General features: G+C 42.5%; 1 protein-coding gene across 2 annotated transcripts in view; it reads right to left on the bottom strand.

The window, feature by feature from the left end:
- The window catches only part of otud7a (OTU deubiquitinase 7A), a 44,108-nt gene that overhangs the window by 7,591 nt on the left and 14,210 nt on the right, over positions 1-22,307 (bottom strand). The window contains exons 2-10 of one of the 2 annotated variants that reach the window (XM_004553133.4): positions 16,044-16,179; positions 12,006-12,159; positions 9,751-9,936; positions 9,423-9,641; positions 8,104-8,205; positions 7,449-7,576; positions 6,718-6,830; positions 5,242-5,369; positions 5,000-5,149 (exon numbers count right to left, since the gene is read on the bottom strand). In XM_004553133.4, the coding sequence (XP_004553190.1) occupies positions 5,000-5,149; positions 5,242-5,369; positions 6,718-6,830; positions 7,449-7,576; positions 8,104-8,205; positions 9,423-9,641; positions 9,751-9,936; positions 12,006-12,090 (1,111 nt within the window). In that variant the 5' untranslated portion in view covers positions 12,091-12,159; positions 16,044-16,179. The remainder of the gene's footprint in view (positions 1-4,999; positions 5,150-5,241; positions 5,370-6,717; positions 6,831-7,448; positions 7,577-8,103; positions 8,206-9,422; positions 9,642-9,750; positions 9,937-12,005; positions 12,160-16,043; positions 16,180-22,307) is intronic. The other variant, XM_012919675.4, reaches the window with a different exon arrangement.

Below are 22,307 nucleotides of genomic sequence, written 5' to 3'. Positions count from 1 at the left end.
TACTGGTGGGACATGCATCCTCGTGACGCTTGAAGCTCTTGAGACACAATTAGTCCAGCTACACCCACGCCAGCGTTAACCTGATCACTCATATATATCTGGCACCATTAGTCACAAATAAATGCCTGCTGGGTAAATATATTAATAAGAGCACTGATGACAGACATTTGTCCTTAGAGGTCACCGCTGCCTTTGACTGCTTGCAAATCACAACATATTAAACACAAACTTAAAATAAAGAAATAAATGCATGACCTATGCCTGCAGCCACACCGTCAGGCGGTAATGAGCACTGGCATGGCAGCGCTGTAAGCTGAGAGGAAAGGTGGTTTTCTTTATAGATGTTTTTTCCTAGAATGTCTTGCCCAGAAAAATTCTGTCATAATCGCAAACACACACACACACACAGCCAGCCAGAGGACAGTGAACCAGCTCCCACTCAGTTCCCACTCGGGTCATACAGCAGAGGTCTGCGAGGTGCCGTCCGGGCTCCCACGATGCAGCTGTCCGTCTTTCTCGCCATTCCAAAGAGCTGTGTGTGCTGTTGTTCCCATTTGGGCCTGGTCCAAATTTAGAGATTCAACATTGCCAGTTGAGCTCTGGGGGACTAAAGTGTGCTGTAATGTATTTACTCTCCCTGTTGGCAGCTTTGTTTTGTTGTCCTTGAATGACCAATTTCCATACTTTATGGATGGATGACATCACAGCGCTGCATGGTATGCAAGCTGTGCACTCAGCAGCATCGCTGATAGCCTGCCTCACTTTGCTAAGTTTGCAGTTTGATTCGGGGAAATACGAACATACAAAACTTGGGTGTGACATGTAAGGAAACAGCAGTTAAATGAAAATCACTTGATTGGTCATAAACATATTTGTCCTTCTTTTTTGTTAGTCAAACAAAACAGCAGAATAAGATGTCAATGTGGCTTCTCCAACTTCTCTTTTTCCCCTCACTTAGACAAAGTCACCTTTTACAAGGTTTGATTGGCAGCAGAATCACGGAGTCAATGTTTCCCTCTGTATTGAGATTCAAGAACAATTTGTACTGTCTGGAAAATGCACAAATTTGAAATTCCTGAGTTTGCACAGCTGCAGATTTAAAGGGCTCAATTCACCAGGGTAAACAGCAGCCATGCATGTAAACAAGTCTGAGCCTTTTCCCCAGAAAATCATGGTGGATAATAGAAGTGAATCACATCTGAAGCAACACAGAAAACTAGAATAAATACAATTTTAATGGCCATTCCCATATTGTTATACTTGATACTGCAGGCACAATGTCAAAAACCCATGTTCACATTTTGCTTTCAGGGAGCCAGAGCTTCTTGTGTTTTTTAAAAGTGGTCTTGAGCAATAGTTGTCCAGGCTTTCTGAAGGTCCTTCCATTTTTTGTTAGACACTAGCTGTTTGTTTACTCTTTTTTTAAATCAAATCCTTATAACTGACCATTTTCAGAGGAATGTTTTTTTCCTTTGTTATGCCACTTAACACTGACCTGTGAATCACTCAAGCATAAAAAAAGGCATCAAACAAGGGATGAACCAGTTTTGTGTCTACACATAACAGACAACTTAGCAAAGAACCTGTTTTAAATTGTATTTTTAGGCACTTTGTTGCTAGCAGCCTGTAATTTGTTCCCATTTCTTACCAAATACCAAAGATAACACCATAAATAGCAATTTTGCACCAACAAAGTACAAAAGAGCTATTAGGTGAAAACTTGATGTGTTTTGGCATAGTATGCAATCTGTCCTTAAAAAACTCTCAGAAACTGGATGAGTGGAGGACAAAAAGAAGAAGTAACATGGGGACGACTGTGGTTCAGGGGGTTGGGAAGCGTATCTGTAACCAGAAGGTCGCCGGTTCGATCCCCGGGCTCTCTGTCCTGGTCGTTGTGTCCTTGGGCAAGACACTTTACCCTACCGCCTACTGGTGTTGGCCAGAGGGGCCGATGGTGCAATATGGCAGCCTTGCTTCTGTCAGTCTGCCCCAGGGCAGCTGTGGCTACAACCATAGCTTGCCTCCACCAGTGTGTGAATGCGAGAGTGAATGAATAGTGGTATTGTAAAGCGCTTTGGGTGCCTTGAAAAGCGCTATATAAATCCAATCCATTATTATTAAAAAAAAAAATCCAGTGAACGGTTTCTGAAAAGTCAAATCCTTAAGAGACAGGAAACAAATCCAGGCAACAGGTCTTACAGTGTGACGAATGTAAAAATCTGCACAGAGGAGGTCAGGTGGAGGTTCTGTCATGGTTTGGAGCCAGTGGTGTTGGTGGTGTTACTGCCAGTGCAGTAAAAGCATATATGCATAGAGAAGCACACAGTGGAAATGAATGTGTCATGGACTGACTTCACCAGAGCCCCGGCTTCAACATTATTGAAGCAATGTAGGATCATCTAGACAGAAGAAAAAGCAGGAAACATCCAAAGACCAGCTTTGAATGAACTATTCCTGAAGACTACTTGAAGAAATCACAAGAAAGCTTGCCTAAGAGAGTTCAGGCTGTGCTGAAGAATAAAGGTGGTCACACCTTTATAGCTATACTGTTTTCCGTGTATGGTTTCACATATTTCAATACGTCACTGCACCTACGTATTCCCCATTTTCTTTGCAAATATAAAGAAATGAGGGGTGCCTCAAGACTTTTTCACAGTACTGTATACTGTCCTTTTTTCAATAGATGTGGATCTGGAGAGAAGCTGTGTAGTTAAATGACACTGTTTTGTAGGTGGTCTTTGCATAAAAGTTGTCCATTTACTTTTCATTCAAGAGAGTGTTAGAAGTGTGATGATGTGATGCCAAAGAAAACCTGGAAGTGTTTTGGTTTTAGGAGCAGAGCTTGAAATAGCTCCAGAGTTTTCCAGAGGGTCAGTTCCTCTCATAGATTTTTTAGCCACAGAAGCACAAACAAAATCATGAAAGACAGCAAGTGGCATCTACTGAGGAGCTAGTCATTATTACACAGCTGGTGACCATAGAAATGTGCACAGGTCTCTAGGTTCACCTGACTTCCTCACCCAAGCAAACCACTTGACTCCTGAGGGGAAAAAAAGGGGAAAAAAACCCTTAACAAAACTGCAATAACCTCTGGCTTCAGTCACTCCTCACGTGTTGTTTTTTCATCCGCCTTCAGTGCAACCCCAGAAGTCATGCAGGCATGCTATAAAAGGAGCAGAAGCATGATCTGTCAGGGTGATTTAGAGTCAGGTTACTAGGAAGGACTCCACTATAATCTTCCACACAGAGGGCGGAATAAAGAGCCACTATTCTAACCCAGTCCCTGACACCTGAACACACACAAGGCCAAGAGACCCTCGGATGCTCTTCACTGTGGAAGAGGGAAATTGAGAGTAAGCATCCACCTGAGACGTCCACACAGTGGCCTTACTGTCAGAAGAGCGGGTTGGTTTGCTGGGGCCCCAAGCATCCCGGGACCCTGCCCATATGTGGTGATGTGGTGAGGTCTTCGGGGCTGGCTGGGTCTGGCTCTGCCCTAGTTGGCAGTGGAAGATTAGGTCTGTCAGTCAGACTGACCGCCTGTCTGTCTGGCAGCCGTACAGAGATATGAACCAGCACGGCCGCACAGTACTGCATTGAGAAATTTACAAATTCTATTAAAATGCAGACGCACGTTATAAAAATGTGTGCATAAAAGAGAAATATGCATAACACATTTGCAGATGCTGACACTCATATTGAAAGCAGTCCAGAATTGTATAAGAGCCATGCAGTACGGGTTATCACATGGCATACTGGAGAAAGACTGCAGATGAAACACTTTCTGATCCTATCGCAGTACACTCTGTACCAGAAGGAAAAAGTACAGCCACGCAGTGGTGTTGTGATCAGGCTGCTGTGTGTTTTTTGGGTATATGCACCATCTGGTGGACAAGAAGAGAATCCATCAGCCCGCTAAATCCCCAAACACTAGTGTAAGTATTCAGTAGTTCTCAGCTGTGTGGTAGACTGGCTTTGATGTGCTGCTGGGGCATTAAAGAGAATGACTGCAGGGCAGGAATGGCAGGTTAGTAATCATGTCTGTCTGCTAGCCTGCAGTGGTCATAGACGGACTTAATAACTAGGTTGGTGTTTGATGACCCAGATTAGGACCTTGAATATTCAAAAAAGCGAGAGAGAGAGAGAGAGAGAGAGAGAGAGAGAGAGAGAGAGAGAGAGAGAGAGAGAGAGAGAAAAGAGGAAGAATGAAACTGCTTGTTCGCTTGCGAGTGAGAAAAAGAGACAGAGACGGAGTCAGCCAGCTGCCCCCGCAAATGACACGTGAGTTCCACCCACTGAGTCAGATACAGAAGAGTGCCGTGACTACTAAGACTGGTTGTCAGGGAGATCCACTCTGTTTATCAATTAAAAACGTCCGTGTGAGAAATGCTCTGACCTCAAGAGCGAGCAACGCACCCAGAGTGGGAACGCTGGCATCTGAGTGAACAAAACAAGCCTTGCTCAACACAAGGGACAATCCACACTTCCTTACCACAACATAACACAATCAATATGCTCTGCACAGCATCGTGTCACAAATTCCTGTGAAAGAGGCACACATATAAACACACACCCCTACTCTGACAAATTAAACTCACAACAGTGACTGCAGGTGAGCTTTGAATTATTCGGTCAGCTCCTAATAAGAAGAAGAAGCGTGCTGTCCACTTTCCTGCATGTTGGCCACTTTCTGGTTCCTGCTGCCAACTGGCCTGTTTAAATAATGGATCACGAGTAATTAGACTGCTGTCTCATACATTATTCACCTCTAGCAGGACAGGCAGACCACTCGCCTTCCCTCTCGCAGTCCTCCACCCACCAAGTTAAAAGCAATGGCTGTCAAACTACTGCAGATGTTGTCAGAAAAAAAACCTTGAATTTTCATGAACAGGAGGTCAAGAAAAGGTTTTGCATTAAAGATTCCCACCTGAGGATGCCGTCGGCTCTTTCTGTCAGGGTATAGAAGCGGTTTTTGGTTTTTTGCTGGACATCTTCTTACCTTGCTCGCGCTGCTGGTCTCTCTGCTCCATGGACACCAGTGCGGAGAAGTGCGCCTGATCGTAGGCCAGGACCAGTGGGGAGCAGTGACAGCGGCTCGGGGGCACCTCGAGGGGCAGATAGAGCCCTCCAAACGGGATGGGAGCAAACGCTGGAATTCAGATAGAGAACCATATTTAGTTTCACTCTATCGCTTGAACTGCTGTACCAGAGAGGAGCGAGTCGACATGCGTTCAAGTCTACCTTCTCCTCCCGAGTCTCTGAGCATTGTATCAGCCACCACTACAATTGGCCTGCGTAGCACGTGGGCCAGCACAAACACATGGAACTCCTCCAGACTCTCATAGACCGGATCCTCTGAGTTATCCACCCTGAAGGGAAAAAAACCCAAAAACATTACATTACACACTGCAACACTGTAGCAATTTCCTGCTTCTGTATTGAGGCCAGCCAAAATAGCAATGTCCATGCCAATCATATGCCTAATCTGATCCTCTTGAATCCATTTCCCATTTGGCTCGCTTTAACAGACAGGACAACGATGCCCATCCTGTCATACATGTGTTTCAGTAAAAGAGAGCAGGAGAGGAAAACGAGAAAAGGGAAGGGAGAGCCATAGCTCTCAGGCATGCAGCCACCAGGGAACCAGAGGATGTACAACAATTAAGTTGTCAGCCACACAAACAGCCACGCTGCCAAATTCACTCTAATAAAGAGCCTCTTAATATGCGATCCCACTCATCCTATTTAGGGCCTCATCTCACACTAGGACCATCAAACATCCCTAACCTGATTACCGTATCACAGTCAACCTCAATGAGAGGTTAAAAACACCAGATTAAATGAGGAAATGATTTCCTTTAACAGAAATTTTTCAGCACTGGACGGCATTGCACCAACATGAGGAATAACACAGAAAAACTGTGCTGTTTTCAGATGTCGCACTCACAAAGAAACAGTTTGCAAGGAGGTTTTTTTTGTTGTTGTTGTTGGTTTTTTTTACATTTCACTTTCAACTGAAACAAAAGTTAGTGATGACGAGCACAGATAACCACAGCCTCCTTAAATGGCACTGTATGTATTTCAGCAGACACCGTGATGAGCCTGTCTGTCCGTCAGAGCGGTTTTCACTTCACTATAGCGAGCACCTACATGAGAAAGTATGTATGTTTATTTCAGTGAATATGGAAACAGAGACAAACCACAAGTTTCTCTGCGTAGGAGGAGGAAACCAGAGTACGTTTCAAATCTGCCTCTGTAGCCTGAGATAAACCCTGCGTTACCCTTATTTATGCAGCTTTCTGCAGCTAAAAGTAACCCACAGCTCAGGGGAGGTTCACAGCTCAGATGATTAATACTGACGACAGCCAGTAGATGGCACAGTTTCACGCGTTAGCTTCAGCAATGTTATTAAAGGGAGGCAGCAGTTCTGAAGAGAAACTGTCCAAGTGGAAACAATGAGCTTCCCTGACAAATTGATTTTACTGAGAAGGTCACTTTTGTTTTAGCTGTGGGCTTTGTGCAGCGCTTCACCACACAGGGTTAGGAAACAAAGGAGGGTTGTAATGTAGGATTAAAACGGCACTGCTCGCTGCTGCATTTCCGTTTCGTTCCGTTCATTTTATGCAGTGATTCAGGAGCAACTTTTGCTGAATTTTGGTCAGTGGTAATGTGTCTGGGAAATTGAATGTTCTTGTGGGCTCGACTGTAAGCCCGTACCCTCCACTGGTGTTCCCGTTTTTGCTGAGGTGACTTCGAGGCTCGCTGGAGGCCAACTTTAGCAGTTCGTTCCACTCTTTCTCCCACTCCTCTTCGGTGTACACCAGCCCCGACTGCAGAAAAAAAAAGAAAAGAAAAGGAAATTCTGATTAATATGCACAGTGTTCACCCAGACAGCCCATTTTTTGCCATTGCAGCTTGCATTTGTGGACATTTTGTCATTTTTCCACCGTTAATGAGTGTTTGGTAAAAGAGAAAGTCAGGAGATACGGGTAATTAGAGACAGGTGGCTGACATGAAACAATGCTCCGTGCCCAGACGCAAACCAGGACGCTGTGTTACATGAGATGCATCTTAGATCACTGGGCCACCAGGACGCCTTGGGCGTTTTTAAAACATGAGCATCTGGACTACTTCTTAGGGCTGAGCTATCTTTGGTGACACCGTTTTTCTAATAGATTTTAAAACTCTTTAATACATGAATATCAAGAAAATGGAGGAAATGTAGAGGATTTGACAGTATTAGCGGCACTGCTACTAATGCACGCTTGCGATCATGGAAAGATCATTTTTTATCAAAGCAAAAAAAACTAAAAGTGCAAAATCGGAGACTATTAACTGCGGCTCGTTTAATGCTTGCTTGCTCATATGGATTTATTAATATGTCATTAATGAAAGAGGATGCGGTGCATTTAGGAGTTTCAGTGTGTGAAGACTGACGCTCTCCCTACCTCCTTGTTCTGTTGCGTCTGCTGCCACCTCCATCTCCTCTTCAGAGCGTCTCTCTCCGCTCCGCTCTTCATCATGGTGTACAGGGACTTCCTCAGCATCAGGTCTCTGTCATGGAAGCCCCACATCCCTGATAAATGCACACACATGACATGTTGCTGAATGGTAGGACAGAGGAGATGAAACAATGTGGCCATTACACACAAAACAAGATTATGTTGATAAATCATTCAGAGGTGTCCATGGCTTTTTATTAAAAATGTCCTTCATCACTCCTCAAACAGCCTCAGTTGTCTGACAGACACAGTAGATTGCATTAACTCCGGTGTGCCTAACCCTGTGCTGCTAGCAGTCCTCACACTGAGGAGTCAACCACCTCTTTCAGCAGATACCTGAATATGGCGTTGTCTCTTAAACCCTACGGCTGAAAGTCTCCTGCAGTGTATAGGTCACTTTCCTCCTTCCCTTCCTTGCTTCCTTGGCTTTCTCCAGCTCCATCATTCGCAGACTATTCCTTATATTCAGCAGCTGCTCTGCAGCACTGACATGGTTTTTAGATAGACATGACACCAGCTCGCACAGCTGATGCTTAGAGAAGCGCTCCATTATTACCGGGTTTTTGATTCAAGCGTAAATTATGAATAGTGAATAACTCACCCAACGAGGCAGCATGCAGGAGGCAGTTCCCATCCCCTGTGGTGGCCAGAGGGAGCAGCTTCTTGCAGCTGGTGCACATTGTAGACCACCAGTTCAGACGACCTGCGCACAACAGCGAGAGCAACACGAGGATGTCAGAAAATACACTTATTAATTACATCACAGAGGCAAGAAAACACACAGTTTTTCCAACAAGCACAATTTGTTTCAAAACCAGCACGTCTCCCTAAAACAAGTTCCTCCTCAGCCCAACTTTTACAGTATGTACAGCTTTCCACTTCATCATAGCCGTGCTTGCATCCCTGAGGGAGAGACGACTGTTTCACAGCCCTGGGCACCACACAGTGCTTTACTGCAGCTAGCCGCACTGCTCTGAGCCGGGGGTGATCTGACTGCATCATTTATTTAACAACATTAAACACAGAAGAGCGTCTGAATGATTTACCCCTCAGTGTGGATGGGCTCAGAATGCAGATGTTTTCTCGATTTGCAGCTCCTGATTTTATTTCTCACAATAAATATTCGTTAATTGTCTAGAAAGTTGGACTAGCTTGACTTATCAGCGCTTTTTATGACGTTACATCAAAGAGTAATACATGTGCCCTGCACATGGAATATTACGGCTGAGAATCAACCACCCATGAAGAAAGGCAAATTCACAACTGGTTGTACTTTACTGTACCTTTTCCTAATTGCAGAGATATGCACTTTATAGTAGTGGCTAAGCTTTGGTACCCACAGTCTGCGATTTATAAAGTTTAGAGTAAATTTGCAGCAGTAAATCCATCACTTTTTCACAAGAGATCAGATAAATCTTGTGTTTATCTAAATATTTAACTATAAAGACACTGATTCTGTCCTATTTATGTGTTAACGGTTAATTGACCCAATATTTCTCTGGCTGAGTGTTCGCAGACCTTGAACAGAATCAAATTTAGGAGGTTTTACAGTCTCTGCAGTCCTGGTGTGGAAAAGTCTGCAGGAAGATTGGAAACTTCTCTAACTAGTTTCTCTCCGTAGTTCAAAGCGTCGGCTGGGATATGAATCCTTTGGGGTCCCGGATGCTTTGAATTAGCTGTTGTCATCTCCCTTCCAGATGATGCTGCTACTCTGATTTGCTCAGTCTCTCTGTCTTAATTTCAGTCTAGCCCCCTACATCTGTCTGCTTCACTGACTTTCAGAGCATTTTCTCACTGCTACTGCTTTGTTAGACGAACATTTTATTCTCACTAAACTGAGAATATGGGGAAAAGCACGTATCCCATATCAGTAGGAGCAGAAGGACTTTAAGTGAATGTATAACATCCTACAGTACTCACCAGCCTGCTCCAAAGCCATCATGGTTGACTGCTCTATCAGATCTCTTTCTATGAAGCTCCTAAAGTCTTCGCTGTAGACGCTGAGGTCCGGTAGCTGGAATGTGTAAATGGGCATCTCAAGAGGGAACTGCTCGCTGGTACACTCACTAGCCACCTGCAACCGTGCCAGGGAGACGATAGCAGAGCTGGCATGGGAGATTCCACGCGAGAGACGCTTCTCTGAAAATGAGAGACAAATGAAAAGTGAAGGGACGAGTGGAAAGCAAACTGAAAGATGAAAGAAAAAGATTTCTTTGGATCTTGGCGATGGTCGCGCTGAGGTGGCTACCTTGTGCATTGTCCTCCTGCTTCTGTGCACACGGTCTGTCGATCTTGCTGACATGGGTGGGTGTGTCACGCGTCTCTGGCTGTTTGTAATAGCGGCCCTCGTTAAAGACCTGCGGCAGGTTGGCAGTGTGGACCTGTCTGAGCTCCTCGTAGTCATTTAGAGCAGCACTGAGGTCCCAGTTTTTACCTGGAGGAGAAACACACAAATTTTTTATTTAAAAAAAAAAAAGGCTTTTCTGAAAGAAAAAAAAAGCCAACATTCACAACAAGACACTCTTAACTACAGCTTACAGTAAACAGGGTTATCTCGTGGTAAAAAAAACTACCTATGCTACCTATTGTGGGAAGTAAAGGGGAACCCTGGGACAGAATGCAAAAAGCTGCTGAGTATGCTGCAGATAAGCCACATAAATCATTTAGCACAGATAAATTCCGACAAATTCCTATATCTTAAAAATTTTAAAGAATGAGCTTCAGTTATAACGATACAACATCCATATGGAGCAAAGTCACACAGTGCTTTTGCCCGAGGAAAACACGCTGCTTCACGTAAAATACAGACTTGGATATCGAGGTTATAAAGACAGTGAAGGGAAGCAGATCCATTAACATTATGACAGCAATATCCTGATGTGCAAGGAGGGACCCACAAAGAGACCCACACACATACTGGCAACACATGCAGAGACACAGTTGTCTCCTCTGGGTGCTGTCTCTCTAACAGAAATCCCCTCAAGGCTTTAAAGACACGAGTCAAGTCTCAGTCTTATTATACCACAGTGTGATATTTTTTAACAATGCCATAGGAACTCTCTGCAAACCAGTCATTTCAAAACCCACGGGTGTGTCTTCGTGTAATCGGAGCATGTTCGTGAGTCAGAGTCCATTAATGGAAAGCCTTTGTAAAAAGAGACCTGCAGGAAGTTGTCCTCTCTTGCTGACTTCCAGACACGATGATTGCGAAGCGTCTGGATATGAGAACCGACACCACTAATCGCTGTCTCTCACATCAATCAATGCAAAGCTTATTTCGCTCTATGGATCTCGGTATCTTGAGCTACACAAATACAGGAATACAACTTATGGTCCAGCTGCACAGCCACTCAGCACCTAATGCACTGTCTTTAAAAGCTTCCACATTAGCCTGCTATTAACTTTGGTTTGGAAAGCACTATTTCAACGCTTTCATTTATAATGCCTGTCGTCTGCAAAAAAAACCAAAACAAAAACCCACATAAATTCATGCAGTATGAACGTACATCACAATCTGAATACAATAAAGGCCCAAAACCAATTCAACAGTGTAGATTCAATACTTAAACAGGCCTCTAGGGGGAAGCACCACATGTGCTCTGTCATGTTTCTCTGTCTCTTCACACCAACTTGATTCAGACCGCAGGGTCACAGAGCAGCTGTTTGATTCAAGCCTCTAAAACTAAGACAACATCAGACCAAAGCACAATACTGAAACAGCTCATCCAGGCTCTTGTCTGCCTTGTCTGAGTGCACGGTCTTGTTTGGTGTCTGTGAGTGTCACGTGTAGTCCACCGAGGTTAAGTGCCAAAACAGAATCAGGAAAAAAAACTGACAGTAGCAGAGAATCGGACGCTCAAAACTCTCACTCTTCATCCGAAGAGACGAAACTGGATGTACTATATACACCCAGACAAAAAAAAAATTCCAGGACACATGCGTGCTGCCAGCACTCCACGAGGATTTCATCACCCTAATGGATGCCTGATTACTGTGGTGCACGCTTTTATTCCTGTAAAGCAGACAAGAATGGTTCAGCGTGCTTCACTTTATGCTAAATTAGATGAAATCACAGAATTTCCTGTGGACGAACGAAGAGTAGAAACGCACAACATATATATCTACTGAAGCTGATTCAACCAGCTATCAATCAGCTTTCTGAGGCCGTGTGCATTTTGCTGCCTTTTTTTTTTTTTTTTTTTTTTGGAGCTGCACCCAAGCTATACAAGTGCCAGTAACACTGTGCTCCTCAATGAGTTCCAATGAATGGGCACAAAGCTTTCTCTGGGGAGCGCCCTCGTAAAACTGTCACACTGGCCTCTAAATCAGCAAGCTTGCTCTCCGACGCAGGCCCCTCTCCTCTCCGCCCGTCTTCTGTTTTCTTTATTTTCCGTTCCGCTTATTTCCTCTTCTCTGCTCATGGCATAACTGGGAGCAGCCGATCAAAACAATACATATAAATATTTAGATTTCGCAAGAAAAGAGCGCGTAGTCATCTCTTACCTTCCAGCAGGTCTCTTGCCAGACCTGGTTCTGCCCCGGTGGACCGAACAAAGTCTGACAGGACCGCGTCCATGTCCAGAGTCATGTGATCATGTGTGTGCGCTGCCCAAGGTGCAGGGGTGGCCTTGGTGGACGCCAGGCTTCACGTTCTCATCTGAGGTGGAATATGGAAAAAAAAGGCAAAGAAAAACACAAGCAGGTTTTAAACACACTGTTCAACAGCATCGGCCACACCTTTAAAAACGGATTCCTCACTAACCCCTTTGAGAAGAGACTGCCCCGCTGCCTCGTTTTAATCCTAGCCAGCAGCTCAAGCCAGCTTGTACTGGTGTGCAATGCTTTATAGAGCATAGTTCATAGTAATGTGAAGAGCACTCAACTCCCAGCACTCCTCCCAGCCTCTTCTAACATTCACAACATAATAACCAGCATCACAGATGCAATATGAAAACCACAACCAGGACTCACCTGCTTATGCCCAAAGAATCTGGCCAACTGCCCATGAACATAACAACACTGAGCTTCTTCCAGCCACTGAGTGTCAACCTGTGGTCTTTGGGTATGATCCAGTATCTGAACACATCAATATACGGATATTATTGATGTAGACAGAGGAAGGATGCCTCTGACTATTAGTGTAGTTGTGTGATTCAGTGTGATGTTATTTAGTGTGATGGGATTTTTACATCATGGCTATAACACCCGAGCTCTAATCATCAACAAACATTGCCTTGTTAGGTCATAAATAACACAACTGCGCACGCGCACTCACTCCCTCGGTCTATGGAATGAATGAGTCCACGCATAGCTTTCATTCCCCTTCCTTCTGTGTGGGTGACGGGGAAGCTGAGCTCAGAGCATTGTCAGTGAAGAAACAAACACCTACAGGCTGGAGCTCTGACACCAGGCCTCTGTGTACTGAACAGAGGTTGGAGAACAGTTCAGATGTGAAACTTTGACCTTAAGAGGAGTGAGAGCATGTTGGAGCCATCCAGATACTCTGCCCACGCATGAGAGAGGCAAGCAGGACAGAAGCGCTAGCTCCAAGTGCGCCACAGGGACTGGACTTTCCATCAGGGATCGGATAGGCTTTGTGGGCCGGCAGACACTCCCGCTTCCGAGGTTACAGAAAACCAGTGAAATAATCAAAAAGCATAATGAGGGACAGCAGAATATCGTGGCATCTTTTGCTGAGCACTACAGAAATTTTTTTTATTTCAAAGTGTCCCCTCAGTCAGTATTATCAGCACATGGAAATTAAAGGCACGAGACATAAAAGAATATAACTTGAGTGCTTTTTGATTGTTGGCATTAGATTTAGAAGCATCATTCTTCAAGACCCAGCAACTTCAGTCTTTGTCATATGCATTATTAATGAGTTAAAGCTGCACTTAAGCTTTAGTTTAGCTGACCTACTTAGTGTGCATTGTGTTGAATGTAGATTATTGTACCGAGAGAAACAGGAAATGCAACATTTACAGTGTTCGACTGTGAATAATAAAGCTATGAGCCAACGTTTATAATTTTGGCTTTTTACATACTTGAAATTGGACATTTTCTTTTTATAACCAACAGGCAAACTTTTTATTTCAGCCATAAATACCACTTAGAGAAAATTCTAAACCCTTGAACGCAGTCTGTGAGATATTTATCTTCTTTGAGGACTTAAGAGGCACCAATTGTGTGCGTAATTACACTATAAGGGCTCAATATGGATTAATAGGCTGCCTATCAGGGTATCAATAACGCTTTGCAAAGGAAAAATCTTTGACGAACGGTGGAGAAGGAATGAGAGAGAGCGCATTCTTTAGAAGCCAGGGTCTCATCTTTTCCCATAAGAGCAGCACTACTGAGGTCATTTTCCCTGTGGGAGGTAATTATGACTCAAACACCCAAATGTATGCTTTTCTACTTGATGTAAAAACATGTGGGCCATAATAACTATAGGTCTATCTAGCTTCCTGTTAGTCACCAACTCTGTTGGCTTTTTCACACTTCTGCAAAATGTGAAGGCAAGTTGACAAATGCAGCAAAAGGACTGAAACTCAAATGCAACTTCTGTACCTCTCAGGGTCATTTTTGTAGAATATGGATGAACTACTTTGGAAAACTGACCAGTAACGTTTCCTTCAAACTGTAATATCCAGATATAGATCAGTATAAATTCAGGAGTAAGCAGTTTTGGAATGTAAATGAGTACAATCATTTGGCTGCTGTTGTTAAACAGGTTTTTTTTCTCTTTACTTTAGTTTGATTTATATCGTTATACAAACTGTAAAAAATGGGACTTGTAGTAGAGGTAGTACTTGGATGGTACTTCCCTGAAAACCTCCAAACCTGTGGAGATCTGTGCTCGCATAACAAAAAACTGAAGCTACAAAAAAGTTGTTGCAGAGCTTTGTGTACACTTTGTGATGACCATATATGTCTGACTCTGACCTGAGAAGACCCTCGCCTTTTTGCAGAAGCAGAAAGCACATCACTTCCAACACTTTTCTGTTAAGCGTTCTGTGCACACGTCTTACCATAAGTGTATAAAATGTGCCCTATTGTGACATTGTACACATCAAAGCGGTCAAGTTATCTCCAGCTTGATCAACTGCCATGAAACAGTAAAACACTACTTCCACTTTAAAGTGGATCTTACACGCCGTTTCTTATTTTCTTCCATAGATTTAGCATTACAGTGGTGGATAATCATGTTAACCATGGCCAAAGTTTCAAATACTGTGGTCAGCACTGGATAGGTAATCCCACAGTGTCAGAGAGATAATATTCCTTATACAATGATCTCAGGCACAGTTCTTGCTAAGAACACAGAAGCCCCACCCACCTGCTTGTTTAAACCTTCTGTATGCAAAAGAAAGCTGGCTCAAGGTAGTGTCATATACCATGCATAACTGTTCTGTTATTTACTGTTTTGATGGTGAGGTTTTTGCTCTGTGAAACATGTGAATGGACGTCACACAGAGAAGGCTGGAAGTGAAATCAACTATCCGGTCGTTAAGTGATGACGTGAGGAATCCTACTTCCGGGCCTAAAGTAGTCTGCGTTTAATATGGCTTTTGTGTTGTTAACATGTTTAATGTTTTGTATTTTCTTCTATTTAATCTCAAAAAGCTCCTAAAACAGTCAGTGATCACTGTTGACCTCCCTCGGCTTTTATTACCGCTAATCATTTATTTAAGCTCAGTTTTTAAAACCTTAGGATGTAACTACAGCCCAGCCCATGCAGCAGTATATGAATGACTAACCTCGTATTGTGAATGGATTATCTCAGTTGTTCTCCTGGCTGAAGTTTGGTCCTTTTACAGCATCCTGCCATGCGATTACATTTGTTCCTGACCACCGAGAACACTCGCGTTAACTTTTATCGAGTGGAAAAAAAGTTAGCTTGTTTATATTATGCTAACATAGCTGTGTCGCTAGCGGTCACGTAGCACATCATTATATACCAGCTAGCCCAACTTCAGTAACCCTACAAACGTCACTGCTGTTTAGTTTTCTGTCTTCATTTATGTTGGAAGTGATAACATAGCTGTACGTTTTAATTTGTTTCCAAAACCCCGCAGTCAGGACATGCTATATTGTATTTAGATAGAAGCTAGCGAGCTAACTTCCTGCTAACTTCTAACTCGTTAAATGCCATAAATTCTGTTTTCGTGGATGCCTGGATGTTAAACTCAATTGTTACAGCTGGTAGAGCAGAACGCTGATCATTTTATTAAAGATGAAAGACTTTAGACAGTTTTTCAACTCTCAGTAATGCCATAGTGATCGTTTGATATATGGACCTGCAGCGGAGTTTAGGCCCAGGCACGGCTAGTGACGTCAGACTTAACGACCGGATAGTACCCATGCCCATCACTCAAGAAAACAAGATGCCCACTGCAGAAGTGCTGCTCACTGATGTGTTTTTGACAAAGTGGGTGTCTATGACAGCCACATCCAGCCAATGTTATTATTGTCATCTACCAGCTGAATGTGACAACACTGATGATGTGATGCAACTTTCTCTCTTTAGGTGGTGATACATACATTCTGTATTTTCGCTGAGGGTTGTTGAGAAGCCATCTGATGACCCACAGAACTGCCAGGACCAGACGGTGGGCTAGTCCATGACTTCAGAGGCAGCAGAGGAAAGGAAGACACTGGGGATGCAAAGAAGAGAATCCTGAAACACACAAAAACACTGAACATTAGCATCCAAAAAAAATTTCAGTTGGCGAGTCTGTGGAGCAAACTCTGTGACAATCAGCACTTCTTGGTTTTCAAGTATTGCTCACAAAGGTGTTTTTAGGTTCATTACCATGCTGCAAAATGAATGCATCTCCACAAAGATGCAAACCTGAACACGTCTCTGATGACTGGAGTGCTACTTCTCTCTTGTCAAGGTGGAGTGGATTTGAAGCAGGTGGCCAACTCCAGAGAAGGCAAATAAATGAATAAATAAATCATTTTGCAAGAGTGGTGAAGTGATTTAGAGACCACTACTCATTTTCCAAGACCACAACTAGACTATATTTTTGTTGATTTGGGGTGTTGCTATTTTCATTTTACAAATGTGGTTTGTGATAAAGTTGCTTTTCCACCTCTCTGTGACTAAAATGTGATTTAATTTTGTATTTACTTTACTTGTGATGCTTGTGCTTTGGACAGCTGACCCAGCATCCTTAAAAGTGCCATGCGCTGCCCACTTATGAACCTTAAGTCTAGCTACAAATGGGACCCATTTGCTAAGAATAATGATCCACTTTCTGTCACTCTCACTTACTAACACCTATCACAACACTAATTAGTTAACAAGGTTTGACTGGAATAACAGGTGAACAACGGCTACAAATTAATTAACTTAAACAAATCTCTAGCGATTTAATCAATGCTTGAGTGGCATCTGATTCTTTTTCATATGCACTGCATGTGCCCTGAACTTTTATAGACATCACCCAGGAGAGCTGTGTGTGAACGCCTAGCGGCAACTTCCAGGGCTGAAAAATAAAGCCAACATGAGTGCCAAAAACTTGAGGCTGAGTCTAAAAGTGAGTCAACTGCCAAACACTCCAAATTAAAATGCCCAATGTAACGCATACTTCTGGATACTGGAGTAAGAGGCGTGGTTGCTTTGATTGACAGGCGTCCTGGCTTTACTTGCACTAATTAAAGTCAGTAAACTGGACCTCTGTCGATGGTCTTGGTGCCCTTGGGAGCATTTTTAATGGAATTATCTGACACATGGCTTACTGAGCGGTGAAGCCTGTCCAAGAAGTTTGTGCTTCAGCTTTCAAGAGTGAATTTCTAGTATTTTCCTCTGAATTACCTCTAATCGCCACAGATGTTTCCCTGTGTGTTGTATCTGTGGAGTTTAGTTAAGCAGCTTGGTACACAGGCATGCTGGTGTTACCCTCCCAACATTAGCAGTTTAGTGTTGGGTTGCAGATGTGTGATTAGGCAATATAGCATATGTACACAAGAAATGAGAGGACAGTAAGCAATAAGTCCCAGTTCAAATACAGCAGTGACTATTACGCTATCCTCCAATGGGTCACACCAACCAACGCCTCTCTCCACCCTTTCAGCACAGCACTGTGAAGTGCTGAGGAGTTAGTGTGAAAGCTAAGTGCTACTAAAATATCCTTCAGTGTCATGCATTATTCACATCAACAGAAGAAAGGTTCATAAACTCCATGTATCTTGTTTATTTGTACAAACTCAAAATTTGGCGAGAGCACTCTACGTTACCTCGAAATCTGAGACAATCCTCACTTTTAGTTTGAACTTGAATTTTTAATAAAAGGCACGTTGACCTCAGGTTATATGGAATTACAGCATTTAAGACAGGTATTGAATATGTCACCAATTTTCTAAGTAAATATATTTCTGAATGTGCTATTGACATTAAATCCTCACCAGATGTTGATAACAACCCATCGACTCCACTCAAGCATAGAAATCAGACTATCAAACCACAGATCTGAGCTGGTATCATGACTTCCTGTGCCTTTTTGCATCACCCTTTATTCATGTGTTAAATACATTTTTCCTTTGTCATTTCTCATTGTTACACATACCTTAACTGGCCATTTATGTCTGCCCTCCAGGTTTGATTTCTTTGCATGTGTGAATTTGATGGGTTACCAACATCTGTTGAGAATTTCATGCCAGTAGCACCTTTAGAAATACATTTGCTTAGAAAATTAGTGGCGTGTTCAATACTTATTTTGCTCAGTGTATATGGTTTGAAAAGAGGAGTCAAAGAAGCCATCTATGTCCACTGTGAACGACCCTCTTTGAACAGAGGTGGTGGCTTATGACACCAACTGTCTGCCATCTATAATCAAGTTTTGAGATCCCTTCCCAGATGCCTTAACGCCCACTGACATCCGGGGCCTTTTGACATCAGGAAATCACATGATAGGGTGGGGCTAGGTTTCACAATGAGTTCACCTGAAACCTTGGGTGATTGTGACCTACACCTATTTTCACACCTTGGCTCGTGTGATTAGTTAGAGGATTGTTAGCGGGTCTATTTCCCTCTTGGGGGGGACACTCCCATAGGGCTTATATCTGGGACTCTACCATTTAACCTTAGAACTGAAGAAGGTGAAGCATCGTCAAGCAACTTAAAGAAGTCCAGATGTTTTCTTTCCAAGCTCCTTAGACTACAATAACCTGGATGACTGAGAACCTTCACAGACAATGTATTTTAGACTTGTTAACAGTCACTCTCAAAGGTTCATGCTGGATCCTGACTAACTTTCAATAAAAGTGCATACTTCTGACCAAATGAATTACCACCTCTCCAATCTAATGCACTCCAGAGGGGTTCATCTGCCATTTACGATTAATAGCTCAAAATGTAAGTGTTAAAATTTGGAGTTGCTAAAAAACACTTGGGTATTAGGAGCCCACAAACAGACCATCAGTCTTACGATGAATGAATGGTGAAATGCTTTGCCGCCTCAGCTCCAGCTTTCCTTTGTTTATAATTCTTTCACTGGTGGATTGGTGACACTGACAGGAAAAAAAATCATTTTTGTCTAAGTAGATGTTCTTCTCTTTCACATCTGACTATGGGAAGCGTCGTATGGCATGACCAATCACAGAAGGTGCTTCCCATAGATAAAAAAAAAAAATCTCACTTGAATTTCAGAGAACTAGGGTTAGCTTGGTAACCTTAGAAAGCTTTATTTTAATAATATGCAATAATATTTTACAGTATTATTATAGCTGTTAATTCATGTCCAGAATACTTCTTTTGTTTCTAAAACTACTGAGAGGTTAAAAAAAAGACTTTTCATAGTTTCCAAAAGAAGCTCACCAGTCCCAATATATGTTGAGTACATGCTGAACTTTCGACGCCTGCTAATAAGTACCCTTTTATGCCAGTACTCTATATATCTGTCTCAGAGAGAAACTCGTTTGCTGCAAGCTGTATGTTCTGTAACTTTGATCTTGTGGTCTGAACACTTCTACTTGCAGGCTAGAAGTGAAAAAAAAAACAAAAAAACTTGTGGTCTTGCAACAGCCACTATCTCTAAGTGTTTGTGTTCACTCTCCCTCAACTTTCGAGTAGCAGACAGATACGCAAATAACAGAATAGAGTCAAAGTGTGTATTTTAACTGCATTTACAAAACAAAATTAATTAGATATAGAGTTTAGCTCAGTTACAAGTTTTGATAGACAACAACTTAATTATTATCAACAGACCAACCCATGGAGTTGACGGATCCACCCTACAGAGAGTAATTCGTTCCTAATGTTTATAACTGAAATACCAAAGATGCTTTTTATTGGGTGGCATTTAAGATGATTTATCGAACTATACACCACCAGTAAATAAAGCTACCTGCGTGAATCCTTTACTTAACGGCCCTTATAGCCACTGAATTTTAATGAACCTTTTAAGAAGTCGAATTTCCCAGAGGAACCCACCCGAGGGATTAATAAAGTTCTATCTTATCTTATCTAAGAAATGCGGCATTATTTTTGAACTTATTTTTTTACCTCAACACTAAGCTAATACTCACACTCGGGGTCCCACCCACTACTTCCGTTGATATGTTCAACACTGCGTATTGGGTGATTAAAATGTGTGAAATTAGGTAACTGTGAGTGAATCTAAAAAAAAAAAAAACACCTAAGGAAAAAGTGCAGTTCTCTCTTTGCGAATAGTTAAATGGACAGGAAAAATCAATTCAACGCAATTTGTTCCACACAGATTATTTGTCATCTATTAAAGATGTCATTTTCCATAAATTACGCCATTATGTGAAAATGTGCCACCAGCCTCTTTTCTTTCCATGATGTGCATGTGTATGTAACCATTTTACAGCGAGATGATGAGTTATAGCTGAGATAATTGTCTCCATAGTGAGCGCTGATCGCCCACGTGCAAGGCTGATACACAGCAGGTGGGAGGTGAACATACTGTACAAACACTCACACTCTACTCTTTGCACTGCATCTGCTCCATAACTGGAAAATAGCCAGGCAGCAAACCCTATATGAGGTCAGCAGCAGTGCATGCATGTGCAGTTATGCTCTCAAACAGGATTTTCAAAAGCCTGCCCCTGTTCTGATTTAGATTTCCAGCTTTTTTAAATGTGATTTAATGTAGCTGTCAGATTACACAACCAATTGGTTACATGCTTTGCAGACTGTTAGATTTCATTAATTTTCAGTTTGTTCATGGGTTATATGGCCATAAAAATGCCCTGTCTGCTTCCACTTTGGATTTTGATTGCCTCCTCCTTACAGCATGCTTTCAACAACCACCAAGCACTGCTTCTAATCAGAGGAGAGCAAACACACATACGGTATACTATTCAGAGGAGGGAACAAAAAAAATACACATTACACAAGAAATACTCTATTTTGGTCCATTGATGGCATTGTCACTGGAAAAAATTGTATATATAAGTGGTAAAAAGAAAGAAAAGCTTTGTAAAGCTGATTTCACAATCCAGTACCTACCAATGACACTAGATGAATGTCAGTAATTTTTATAAGCTGCTTGTTATTACATCCAAAGAAATAATTTAGCATCAGGTGAAACTACATTGAAGAGAACTACACAGTTTGTATTACAACAGAAAATACTGTGCACTCGGCAGAATTGTAGCACAAAGCTGTCAATTTCCCATTAATTTCAAATATTAAATATTACGATTTTATGTTTATCTCTCAGAAGAAGACAGAAAACACACACGCAAACAAAGTCCAGGTTTGGTGCATGTTTTAACAAATTTTGCTCTTTAAAACAACATATAAACATCAGTATCCAAATTATCTGATGGCACTCTGGCTACGCAGGAAGACTGGCATGTCTTTCATTACCTCTCCATACTCCAAATCTAGCTTGGTTTGATCTGATTGGGCTGATCTGAAACATTCTTCTCTGAGAAGGTGATTCACGGCGCCATGTCACACATCACCAGCCTTCAGCTAGCTATGAGAAACAACCAGTTTTGCCTTCTCAGTTCATCGCCACCCATTAGAAAACCAAAAAAGGGGGGAAAGATTCCAATCTTTTTCATTAAAATGATCAAATTTCCCCATTGATGCATTATATCAATATCATCCTTTTGATATTCACAAGTTAGTTAAAACTGCAAAGCCATAATTTCACGCCACACCTCCACACAGATCAACACTTGTCACATAGCTGTGTCTGAGTGTGCATGGGTCTGCGGTAGGCTGCCACAAACAATTATTTTGATAGTCGACTAGTCACCGATTATTTTTGCGATTAGTCGACTAATCAGATCATGCATCCATTGGACGTAAAACGTACAGCTTATCGCACCAGCATGCATCTGCTCTTATATAACTATCATTAGCTTGCAGCTTGAAGTGTTTAAGGTATGTGCTAACCAAAAATAAAGACAAGATGTGTCACGGTTTGCCGAGGCAAGCCGTGTGGAATATGAAATAGGACCCAAAATGCGGCAGCTCTGGTGCAGATGAGTGTTTATTTACAGGGGTGTGAGTACAAACAGCGGTGGCGACAAAACATGAAACCGGAAACCTAAACTGGGTAAACTAATAAGACAAACCAGAATGAGGATGCAGGGAGGTCCGGAGAAATACATACAGGGAGACGCAGGGAGACCGAGGGGAAACAACACAGACGAACCAGCAACTACTATGACAGAAGACACAACTTAAATACACTCAGAGAACACAGGGGGATTACATACAGGCGGGGACACAGCTGGGAGTAATTAACATGACGAGACTAGGGAGGCAACTGAAAACACTCACATAAGACACAGACCTTCACAATAAAACAGGAACTTACA

This window comes from Maylandia zebra, linkage group LG7 (assembly GCF_041146795.1).
Source record: "Maylandia zebra isolate NMK-2024a linkage group LG7, Mzebra_GT3a, whole genome shotgun sequence".
Taxonomy (NCBI): domain Eukaryota; kingdom Metazoa; phylum Chordata; class Actinopteri; order Cichliformes; family Cichlidae; genus Maylandia; species Maylandia zebra.
This window is presented reverse-complemented; position numbering and strand designations above follow the sequence as displayed.